General features: G+C 41.9%; 1 protein-coding gene across 1 annotated transcript in view; it reads right to left on the bottom strand.

Annotated features, from left to right (window-relative positions):
- KCNU1 (potassium calcium-activated channel subfamily U member 1) overlaps positions 1-12,874 on the bottom strand; it is an 80,138-nt gene that overhangs the window by 20,024 nt on the left and 47,240 nt on the right. The window contains exons 17-19 of the mRNA XM_032791934.1: positions 9,680-9,779; positions 6,117-6,341; positions 5,355-5,532 (exon numbers count right to left, since the gene is read on the bottom strand). Coding sequence (XP_032647825.1) covers positions 5,355-5,532; positions 6,117-6,341; positions 9,680-9,779 — 503 coding nt within the window. The remainder of the gene's footprint in view (positions 1-5,354; positions 5,533-6,116; positions 6,342-9,679; positions 9,780-12,874) is intronic.

Below are 12,874 nucleotides of genomic sequence, written 5' to 3'. Positions count from 1 at the left end.
GCTCATAAAGAAAGGAAAGATCAACCCTAATTTGCACTTGAGGTCAGATTTTCAAAGGTATTTAGGTATCTAAATATGCAAATAGGCACCTACTGGGAATTTCAAAAGTGTCTAATCAAGTTAGCTACCTAGGGTAGGATCCATGAAGCAATTTAGGCATTGCAATGCTGAATGTTATAACATCTAACTTTTAAGTACCTAGAAAATCACAGGGACAACAGTGTGATCAATAAAGCCAGGTTAGACATCTAGATTCCCTACTAACAATGCATGGGGAAAGAGAGGTGCCTCAGAATGCGATCCACAAAAGCCAGCATGTGAGGCAGGGAGCGGCCTAAGCTAGCTGATAGGGGAAGGGGTGCTAAGCCCCGCTCCTCCCATGGAACACTCAGAGAGAAAGCAGGAATAACCCTATAGTATAATGGTTAGGGATCCACATGGAAGGTGGGAGAGGACCTGTCTACCTACTCCAATCACTTGTTATTTATCCACAGTGGAACAGCTTCAGCAGGAGACATTGAGAAGGAGCCCCATATCAGACTATCCCATAGCTCAGTGGTTAGACCCGCTCCTGAGAGGTGGGACCCCCTCTATTCAAATCCTTTCTCTCTGCTGACAGATGGGGGAATTAAATCTGGGTCTCCCACATGAGTAACAGTTATAAAGTGGGTACCACTACCTCCTCCTCCAGCTGGCTTTTGAATGGGACTCATTCTAGTAGATGTGCTCAGAGGCACCCTACTGGATTCTGCCCTGCACATGACTTAGGCAGCCAAATGCCTATCTTTCCCCAGCTCCGGAGTCACTCTGAGGTTTTGACGGGAGATAAGTGGCACAGCATAGACAGTGGAGCAGCAGTGAGTGAATGCCAGTGTCTAAAGCTTAGGCACTTATGGGATTTTTACAGAGGAAAGCTAGGCACTGAGTGAATTTAGGTGTCTACAAAGTTAGGTGGCAGCTAAGCAGGAGATTTGGTGCCACCCCTGGAGATTTAGATACCTTACGCATAGGTACCTTAGTTACTTCCTGGATTGACCCTTCGGACAGCCTAAGGGCAGCTTTCAAGTACAGGACTATCTGATCTAGCAAGGCTGGGGGCTTTTGTTTTTATATGTGAGGTTATTAAAAAGAAATAGTCATTCAAAAAAGTAACATTTTTACTGTATCTTCTGCCTTTAACCACTGATGCCTTTACGGACCACTATTTTGATTTTTGCAGGTGGACTACAAAATAATTAAGAGGAAACAGTGAATCTAGTGGTTATAGCAGTGGGAACTGGGACACTTGGGTTCTACTCCAGCCTCTCTCCCCTTAGTTCATAACCTGCTGGCTAATCATATAACCTCTCTGTGACTTGATTTACCCATTTGCAAACGGGGTGTAATAATAATTTACTTCTTCCTAGGAGGTGAATGTCTGTAAGACGGTTTTGAGATCTTCATATGAAAAGCCCTATAGGAGTGTAAAATATGGCTTCAATCTTTTGTTGTATCAGCAGGGACTTCCTACAGGTAGACCCAGCTGCAGGATCTGGGCCTATAATTAAAAATAATTACAGCAACAAGGAAGAAAGTGGGCTGGATATTTTAACAACACATCTAATGAAACTAGAAAGAGGAAAGAGCTAATTTATACTCAGAAAGTGAATCAATAAACAGATTTAATGGCTGGCTCAGGGAAAAGGTTTTTGTTTTTTTTTTTGATGATGATAATGTCCTTTAAGTGAATACTACTTTTCTGTCCCCAGAAAACAGTGTAAATCTGAGAAATGACCTTAATTGAGTAGCCAAGGATTTATGAAATTGAGATTGTAGTCACTTTAGGGATCCAGAACTCACTAAAAGTGAGTTAGGAGAGAGGCACCTTATATATATCTGAGTGAAAAACCTACAATAGATAGAAAGGGATCATGTTGGGGAATTCTGTCTTTTGTCACAAGATGTCAAAGCTGTTCGAGTCAGTGGTGATAGAATCTCTTTCCTTTTATTCAGATTATTTTTTTAGAAAGAACTGATCACAGTAATGAGTAATAAAAACAAGAATAATTTGCACCTCCACATTGCCTGTCGGCCAAAGATCTCAACTCATGTTGCAAACGGTAATTAATTTGGCTTCACAACAATCCTATAACTTTGATTACAGAGATGTACAATTGGGGTGCAGAATGGCTAGGTAGTTGCCCAAGGACACACAGCAAGTCAGTGGTAAGGATAAGAATAGACCTGAGATGCCAGGATTCTTGCTCTAACCACTCCTTCCCAAACCCATAAATAGAACCCAGGAGCCCTGACTCTCAGTTCCCTGCTCTAAACACTAGCCCACACTCTATCCATAAGTCAGGAAGAAAACCCAGGAGCCCTGATTTTTAATCATCCCATCTCTAACCAGTACACTAGACTTCTTCCCTGAAACATAACCTAGGGGTCCTGCCTCTCGCTTCTATACTCTAACTACTAGCCCTTTTCTCCCTCTCCAGAGAAGCAATCTGATTCCTTATACTCTTGTCAGTATCCCTGCTTCTCCTATTCTGGGGCTGAGCATTGAGCTTCTTCATTATCCATGATATAAGATTCTTTTCCTCCATCCCTCTTGGTCATTTTAATGAATGAGGAAATCAGAGGCATCTTATTCTACATGCTCTACTTCCGTGGAACAAATCATCTTGTCATCCGTCCATCTCCCAACAGAATTGTTGGAAAGCTACATGGTGTGAGGAAGGATAGTCTTGTAGTTAAAGCCCAGGAGTGAAGATCTGAGATCTATTCCTGCCTTGTTGCTGACATGATGTGAGACCATTGGCATAGGCCCAGATCAACAAAGGTATTGAGCCCACAAGGCCTGAATACCCTTGAGGACCTGAGCCACGTTGCCTAATTTCTTTATGCCTCAGTTTAAAGAACTGTAAAACATTGATAATACCCACCGGCCTGGGGGCTTACTGGGATTAATTAAAGTTTATAAAGGGCTCTGAAATCTTCTGATGGATAAAGCTATAGAAGTATTTTCAAGAGAGGTGGGTAAAAATGTACTTGAGGAAACTGCCCAGATGGGGTGGGAAGAGTTGTTTTTCTATTTTTCTCTATTACTGTTATTGCAGGTAAGGCATTCGGATTCTGCTTATCACACGTTTTCATGATAAAGGCAAAAATGCTGAAGAGAGCCAGTGATTGATAATAATAAATTTCTTTTTATTCCTGTAGATCTATCTATCTAATCTATCTCCATACGTACAAAGCTGTATGTATAGTAGCTATATCTATCTATTATGGATAGAGAGATACAAACATATATATATATCTCTCTCTATATATACACGCATACACGTATGTATGTACATATATACGCATACACACACATGGTATATCTATCTATCTGTATGATCGATATATAGATCTATAACTATAGATCTAACTTTATATCTATGTACAGATCGCTTTTTAACTAATTAATCTGTTTCAGCTACATGTACTCTTACTCAAACATCCCTTATTAGTTACTTTTTCTTCTTTTCTAGTCCTATATTCATATTGTTTTGTCAATTTATTATTTAAAAACGTGTCTCTGCCTTACTCTAATCTTTCCTTTGGCACAGCCATTGTTTTAAAAGCCTTGTGAATGATAATAAAGTATGGGAAAACACTTAGGAGAGCCATATATTTCTCAGCCTGTTTTCAGTTAATTAATACTTCTCATTTCCCAAGAGGAGGACAAATCTTGTCTCCTTTGCCAAATGAAGGGAGGAAGAGAGATGCAATAAATATTCTGCTGGACTGGATGTTTTGCTTCCATGGCAATTCTGTGCTACAACTGCTGCTTAGATGAAAACAGCAGCAACTAACCCCTCCAAATCCTCCATGGGGAAACATACAAATCTCTTACCTGTGTTGAAGGTCAGGGAGTATGTAATGCATCTGCCATCTACCACTGCCCATTAGCTCCATTCACATAGGCTTTTGCAAACAAAACTGAAGCTACTAAAGCTTCAGAAGAAAGCATGGATGCACTCCTCCATTCCCCATCCTCAGAAGGTAGAAACCCAAAGTATTGCTCTGAATTTGGAAGAGTCACTGATCATGGGCCAGCTTTAGGCCAATTCCACCAATTCCCCCAAACTGGGCCCCGCGCCTAAGAGGCCCCCGGACCCAGTGAGAATCTCTTCCCTGGCTAGAGGTGCCTTTTTAATTTTTACTCATCTGGCAGTGCTCCGGGTCTTCGGCAACACTTCGGCGGTGGATACTTCACTTGCTCTGGGTCTTCAGTGGCACTTCGGCGGCAGGTCCTTCAGTGCCGCCGAAGACTTGGAGCGAGTGAAGGATCCGCCGCCGAAGTGCTGCCGAAGACTAGGAGCACCGCCCTGTGAGTACAAGCCCCACGTGTTTTTTTACATGTTTTTTTGCTGGTGGTGGTCCTCCCTACCGGGGCCCCATTGAAACTGTTCAGATTGGGCCCCGCATTTCCTAAAGCCGGCCCTGTAATGTATTTATCTTTTGGAGGGATAGGCTAGTGACCAGAGCAGTGGTAAATGAGGGGGCAATGCCCAGTGGGTGGTGGAGAGAGAGAGAGGACACAGATGATTCCTCACAAAATTTTTCAATTTGACTGTGTCGTGTTTTGCCATAACACACTGGGTGGCTCTCTGAGCACGTGGAGAATAGGTCCCAGAGACCTACTGATTTTCCTTCCCATTAAACACCTGCTTGTCAAGCAGAAAAGTGTCCTTCCCCACTCCCTGACTCACCTCATTACTTAAGCTTTCTCTGTTTTTAATTTTTTTTTACAATTATTTTACGCCAGGGGTTTCCTAGCAACCAAAGAATGGCCTGTGGGACATCTATGCCCCTATGCTTGTTCCTGGCAGTGGTAGTGCGTATATTTCCCATTACACACTGCCCATTGATGAGAATAGTTACCGTCTTATTCTCCCTGACCCTTGCCAAGGAGTTGCTCTTAATTGGTGCCTCTCACCTCAAAGCTGCAAGATAGTGGGAACTGCTACCTTGTGTCCCTTGATTACTACCAAATCCGACACCAGTACTAAGGCAGACAGAGGGCAGTGGCTGTATTTTTTACTTCTTCAGGTTGGACAAAGCAGGGCAGGGACTGTGGCAAGAGTTTCAACCTACGATCTGTCACTGTGGGACCTTGAAAAACCTTAAAATTGCTGACAAAAAGTGCATGTTACCATCTTGGATGGTGTTAATGCAAAGTCCTGACCCCTTTCAAGGTTTCTGCAGAAGTAAACTGAAATATTCCTTTTCTAATGCTGCTGCTTTAGAGAGGAGACAGAGATTATTTTATTTTCCCTTGCTTCATCACATCAAGATGCTCATCTACATAACTGAGAAGCTCTTACCTCCAGCAGTTGAACTGCACTTAAACTGCATAGACCGGATGTTAAGAGTGGCTAAAATGCTTTCTGTGTCCACCAGAGTTGGGTTGGTGGAAGCCCTCAGGTTAGAAGACAGGATGGTACACATGGTGCAGTACCTTATGTTAACTGCCCTCAGGTCTGCACAGGAGAGAGCGCTGCCCTGGTAAAAAAATGACAGATAATTGGAGTATGAGACTGAGAGAAGGGTGAACATTAAAGGGTCATAGCTTTGGTTCAGATAAGCAAACACATTTCAGAAACTTCTCCAACATTCCTCTCACCAGCAAAGGTCCAGAAACAGAAGTAGAAACTGCAAAAGCTTTGAACTTCTCTTGTGAAATTTTGGATACTTTCCCACTTCTTGTGAGGAGCAGGTTCTCTGTGCTTCTGCAGGAAACCAGAGAGTGCAGAGGCACCCGTAAAAGAAAACAAACTTCGGAGAAGTGAAAATTTCTCAAGGAATTTTTGGGTTCAGGTTCAAGTTTTGAGTCAGAGGATCAATTAAGTTCGTGATGGATCTGAACAGATTTGTCCATCCCTGATGAGAATACAGAATTGCAGAAGGAAAATCCAGTGGAAAACAAAAGAAGCAAAGTCCCATCATAAGGGGAGTGTCAAATTTGGAATTTTGCACATGGTTATTAAAAACATATTGAACTTTAAAACTGTCTAAAAATGGTGTGAGTGTGTGTATGAGAGAGAGAGACAGAGAGAAAGTGAGAGACTGAACAGAGAAATTCTTACCGGGAATAATAGCAGTTTTGGGAAATTCTGGATAAATTTCCACTCTCTTTTTATATATTCCAGAGACCCAACAAAGACAATGTCTTTCAGTTCCTGGTAAGTGAAGTTACTGGCTCGTAAAGGCATCACAAAGTTCCGTAGCCCAATCAATGTCGAGTTAGCATCTCCAAAGACACAAACCACGATATGATCATGCAGAGGTGAAGTAGTTTGTCCCTGGTGCTTCTAAATTAAAACAGAACAGCCCCCATGCTGCTAGTTTTTTACATTTTTCTTGGATCGTTTCCTTACTGGATAATACTCCTGCCATAGAATCAGACTTTGTATAAAATGAAACAATTCTTCATAAGTTCTTTGAGTCCAAACTCACTCCCCTAAAGTTTTGATGGCAGGAATACAACATAGCAGAGAAGATAGCTTACAAGGGTGAGATGAGCTACATGTTCAAATCCCAACAGTATATGCTGAGCCCTACAGTCTTCTAAGATGGTAAAAGAAATGCTAGGCAGTGTTGTATTTATGAGTCTTTCAGGTGAGCCTTTAAAAAGTAAGGTCCTGTTAGCTGTGCATGGATATTACAGATACAAGGAACTTTTTCACTAAGGGTTGAAAGTTCACCTTGAAGTTGTGGTCAAAATCTCTCCCCCTTACCCACACATACATTGCTGTGAAATGTGCTCCTCTCAGTACACATGAGCAGTAAATTCCATAAAGCTTGCAACTTCCTGTCAGAAAACACAGGCTGATTGCTGCAAACAGAAGAATTTTACCTAGACATCAGATTAAAACCCATTCCTTTGCTATGCTCAGCCGGAGTTCTGGATTTTAAAGGGACACTCCTCACCCTTTCTGCACTGGCTGCTCCTACAGTGCTAAGGTTTTGAGTGAATTCCGTATCATGGCTAATCAGTACTTCATTGCAATGGTGGGATTAGAACTCCAGTCATCTTGCTCCAAAAGCACAGAGCAGTATTGCTTGGAACAAGCTATTAGCAGTATAGGGCCTACAACGCACAGTGGAGCAGTTCTTAGTCCCTCCAGCAGACAGCAGTGGTGTACATACACATTTTTAAATCCTCTTCATTCCCCTCCCTCACAGTCTATTCACCTCAGCTTTACTGTACCTCTCATCTGTGTCCCCCTCAGCCCCTTCCCTTCAGGGTCCCAGCTCCCTTCTCTTCTATTTATCTGATATCTTCCCAACCAAACCCACCACCAAATAAATAAATACATATATACATTAAATTGTAGCAGTAACATGACACCTGCTGCCTGCACACTGTTCTCTCTGCTTATGTTTTATACCATGTTCCTCATGCTGTATCTGCTACCCTGTGTTTGCGCATGAGCCCCCATTCTTGCTTGGTTCCTAGGCACCACTGCAGTCAATATAATTAAAAACAACAACAATTTTGGCCAATTTGTTATTTGCATAGGATTATATTTATCCAGTTATGTATTTATTATTAATTTCAGGGTTGGGGCCCCATTGTGCAAGGCAATGTACAAATGCACAGGAAGACATGGTCAGTCATTGTCATCTCATGTAAATCACATAGATCAGGGGAGAGGCAGAGCAATCATGTTATGGAATTTGTTTCCCTATTTTTTGACCAGATGTATATTTGGGTTTTGCATTTCTGGTTCTGTGATGTCATATTTCCTTGTGACACACTACACCATTGTTTTCATCATCCCCTCTGCATGACGAGGTGCTGAGTAATGAGATGTGACTGAGCAAACCTTACTTGAATGGTACATGATATGTGTCCTCATTAACCAGTCAAGAGCTGTCAATGTACATGGTATGTGTCCACCTTAGCCAATGAGGTGTCAAATTAGTAAGTCCTCATAACATTCTTTCCCCAACTGCTTTTCTTCCCAGAGAAGCAAAAGCATTATGGCAGAGGAAACTTTCCTGATGAGAGATTACAATCATAACTAAATTAAATGATTGTCTCTAACTAATTGGATTAGTTTATATTGAATAATGAAATCTTCAGCTGTATTTAATGCAACATGCCTTAAGTCCAATGATTAATTTGTTGAATGGAGCTAAACAATTAAAAACCACAACCTATCATATAGTGTATTTAATAGAAACAATTGGAAAAACTATGGCTGCTGGAATCTGCAGAAAGAAATACTGTATGCAACTGCTAGAGCAACAGGAGCAAGTTTGGTATAATAAGTAAGCAACAGGGACTGGCATGTCATTTTGGAGAAACAAGTCTACACGCTTGGGTTGTAATTCCCAGCTTAAAGAATCACACTGGTGCTAGCCTTGATAGTGCTAGTGCACTACAAAGAGCATAGCATGAGTAACTGGAGCGGCTCACCACCCTAGTACATATCCACCTGAGACGCTAGGTACGTAGTTGAGTTGGTTAGCACCTCAGGTTTCTTGCACTGTTGTGGCTACACTCTATTTTTAGCACACTGGTTTGATCAGACCTAGCGCTGATATGATTTCTCATGATTGATGGGTTTTAGAATCCTTTTACATGCTCAGAAGGAGGATGCCGCATTTCAAGCAGCATGAATTCCAACTGGCTGCAAGTCTCCCAGCTGGCGGAACAGCTTGAACATTCTGTAAGTCTGATGAAATCTTTGATCACCTCACTGCAAGATTTGGTTGCCTCCTCTCAGCATCCTGGCAGCTCAGAGCACCGCCTGCCATTTCTAAATGGAATTTTGTTCTTTCAAAAGACTAACACTTATAGTAAATAAATGAACTAAAACAAAAAAAAGTTTAAAGATTCCCAGACTGGTAAAATCAGAACACAGAAAGTCTTGAAATTTGCAATTAAGTCATTTTAAAAACAAAATATTTGAAAATCAGTTTCCCCTTTGCCTACTTGCCAGGACCCTCTAGTGAATCAGCTGCCTTCCCACTCGTGCTGCATATGAAAGGCCTTGCTGGGGAGTGATTAAGTATTATATTAGAGATATATTAAAAAGAGCCCCCTCTCTGTGCTCCGCATATAGCCCTAGAAAGGTTGGGGTTCAATTCCCAGCTCAGCCACAGACACCCTGTATGATCTTGGGCAAGTCACTTAGCCACTCTCAGCCTGAGATTCCCATCCGTAAAATGGGAATAACACTCCTGTGCCTGTCTTCTGCATGTAGCGTATACCTTCTTTGGAAGAGAGACTGTCTCCTGCTGTGTACATGTCAGTGCCTAGCAGGATGGGGTCTTCGTATTGGCTGGAGCCTCCAGATGTTACTGTCATACTACTAATAATAACCAGCAGGAGCAGATGGAACACCTTCAAGGATGGTACAGCTTCCAGACATTCCCATTCCCACCTGTCCCTGAGGCTCAACCCCTCTCTGAGCTTCCCTCAGGGCCTCGTAGCATAGATCAGTGTCTAAAGGGCACAGTATATCTCGAAGAGAACAAGAAAGAACACAACTAAAGTGAGTGAGTGAACAGTGCAGGTGTGAATGTGTCCTTGGTACTGAGTACACAGTGGGTACCAACCTCTGCAGACAGCAGAGCCCTTCAATATTTAAAAAGGCATGTTAGTTCCATACAGCCTAGCTAATTACACCACACCTACCAGGATAGCCTGTTCCAATGGGACAGCCTCGCACCAGTGGAACATTCCTGTTGAATCCAGCAAAGCATTTCTATCCTCTTCTATCACGAGAGCTGCAGTCCTAAATAGACAGAGCAAGTGATCAGCTACATCGCAGCCATGGTGACAGTTTAGCCACATTGAAATTATCTTTGTAGCTGTTGGCAAAAACCCATCTTTGTCTGACTCATGGCTAGTTTGTCCCACTGTAGCAAGGCAGATCAGTTGTATGGAGCTGTACACTAAACACAAGAGCTCTGTCTTGTTCCTGCTGGTACATGGTTACAGTGATGGTGGAGCAATTTAGAGAACACAAGAGGGGATTATTTAGATGAATCCTCTTGTTAATGTGCTGTGCAGAGCCAAGCAAATGAAGGGAAAACATATTCATCAAACATTTTTTTGAATTATTATATTAATGGTTCTAGTGGCTGTTTTGTGCTTGCTTCCCCTGAATACTCTAAGCATCGAGTTCATCAGCAGGGATGTTCATGGAAAGAGCGATTTTTATGCAACCCTGGTCTAGCCCCAAAACCCAATGAAATCAACAGGAACCTTTCCATTGACTAGCTGAGTTTTGGATCAGGACACTGTTGCAGAGTATCGACAGAAAGTAAATTTCAGATATGTATTTGTGCTTCAAAGTGTTACACTCATCTAATCAGGGAGCAGAAACAAGACCATGTGACTTACATATCCAATCAGGTTAAATTCTGAATGCCAAATTGTTGTGATGTTACTGTACCTGACCTCAAGAATTGTTTGGAGAATACTTCTGAATGACAGATAATTATGAGTAAATCACTATCTGATCACAGCCAACTCTTGAACAGAAAAAGAGGTCAAATGTGTTGAATAAATAGTTCACTCAGAACGATTTTCTCTCGTTCTAAAGTTGGGGTAAAATCAACCTTGAACAATTGTCAAGAACATTTGTCAAGTCAGGTACAAAATCTACTTGATCACCCTATGACTGTAATGACCACAATAATGGGAGAATTAAAAAAAACCCACTTACGGGATTAGATCTTCTGCTAGCATAAACTGAAATAGCTCCATTGCTTCCATAAAATTACATGAGCCTGCACCAGCCAAGGTTCTAGCCCTTCATATTTTATATGTCTTAGGGCTTGTCTACTCTTAAAAGGCAGCAGTGTCGCTGTAGTGCTTCAGTGAAGATGCTACCAATGCCGATGAGAGGGCTTCTCTTACTGGGGTAGGTACTCCACCTCCCAAAGAAGTGGTAGCTATGTTGGCAGGAGAAGCCTCCCGCCCCATTGATATAGCACAGCTCCCCGCCCCATTGATATAGCACACCAGGAATTAGGTTGATATCACTACATCATTCATGGTGAACAACGCAGTTATACCGACATACCTTGCTGGTGTAGACCATGTGTCAGTAATCTCTCACGTAAACAGAATTAGCAAGGTGAGGTTCACTGAATGGGAGAGTGTTGCAGGGGCAGAAGGGAAGTGTGAAGGGAAAGGGTGACATTGCTTTATGAGGCTTGCAGGGCCTTTCTGAGTCTGTTTCTTTCCACAGGAGACCTCATCAAAGACCAGGCTGGAAGTTCCAGTTGGCTGCTGCTAGCTCACCAACCTTAGGAAATAATAACAAAGTGCCAGGGTGTCCTCGTTAGAATAGGTTGCTTTGTTCTTTTTAAATTAACATGTTTCCAGGTTTTATAAACATTCACCCATCACGAGACCAGCACAAAATATAAAAGCCACAAAGGGTCCATTAATGGCACTGAACAAGGCTGTAATGACTGCAGCTTGCCAAGCAGCCTACAAGCCTTCTCTGCGACATGTTCAAGATATTAGAACATGTGATGAGTTTAATTTTAATCAGAAGTCAGAGAGCTGGCTCCATTGCAGACCTGCAGTGCCTTCTTAACCCTGTTCCCTCTTAGCTAGCACAGTCCAGCAAGGACCAGCACCAGATGTTTCAGAGGAAAGTGCAAGAACCCTCACCCATGGCAGGTATGGGATAATCTGCCCTCCGTGATGGTCTCACTTTAGAGACTGAAACATAAGGTCCTATATCTCTTCCGAATTTAATTATTTAAACACTGAAACGTAAGGTCCTATATCTCTTCCGAATTTAATTATTATTAACTATTAAAACTCTAGATATTATTGCTACCATGTAAATGTCTAGTCCTTCTTTGAATCTTTCTAAATTCTTGGCCTTAATGACATCCTATGGCAGTGAGTTCCACTACCTAATTACAGGTTGCATGAAAAAATATCCTTTTATCAGTTTTGAATTTTTCACTTTCCAATTTTATTTGCTCTCCTTTTGTTCTAGTGTTATGAGACAGGGAGATAGTCTAAACTTGTTCTCTGAACAGAACTGTCTACAGTAATTGATATGTCCAGGGGAATAAATAAATCTGCATCCCTTTAAATCTCTCCAGTGTCTCTGTACAGTCTGATGCCAAATAAAGATAGTTTTGTCCATTAGCCATACTGCTCCTCCCCCAGTGTTCAAGGCCTCCTCCCTGCTGCCCAGATAATGAATGTCCCAGCCAGTGATTAAATGGTATTTTGGCAAGTTACAGACAGTCTTCTCACAAGCTCTTTTTACTATACTCAGTTCTACCAATCAATCAGTGCACCCGTTTTCTGTCATAATAAAACCATCACCTACATATACAAGCCGTCATGGGTGACATTTCCCTTCACTCCAATATTATAGGAAACATATATGCCTTGGAGGAAACACCTGTTGGAACCCTGAGATGAAAAAAAAAAAAAAAAGACTGCAAGAAACCCACTTCATCATAAAGACATTCACCTGATGTCCTTGCCAAAGCAAAGGGGACTGTAATTTAGCTCACCATTCTTTAACTAAGGTTCCCTTCTTCCATATGCTCTGCAAATGACATGATCCTTGCAGAAATCTGCTTTCCTTGGAAGAGAAATAAATCAGCCTACACTGAGATCTTAGGAATTTGAAAGTGGGGAAAAGAGTCTTACTGGTATGTAGATGCTTAAGGCCAGATTATCAAAAGAGTTCAGGGCCAGCTTTTCAAGAGCTTGTCACTTACTGTTGGGGCCAAATTTCTCAAAAGGACTGAGAATGTTCAGTGCTGAGCTTTTCTGAAAATCTGGCTTTCGGTGTCAGAATAAGTGCAGCTGCTTACTGAGTGCTTCGGAAAAGTTGAACCT

Source organism: Chelonoidis abingdonii, chromosome 2 (assembly GCF_003597395.2).
Source record: "Chelonoidis abingdonii isolate Lonesome George chromosome 2, CheloAbing_2.0, whole genome shotgun sequence".
In the NCBI taxonomy this organism is placed as follows: domain Eukaryota; kingdom Metazoa; phylum Chordata; order Testudines; family Testudinidae; genus Chelonoidis; species Chelonoidis abingdonii.
The sequence above is the reverse complement of the archived record's forward strand: the minus strand, read 5'-3'. Positions and strand labels throughout refer to the sequence as shown.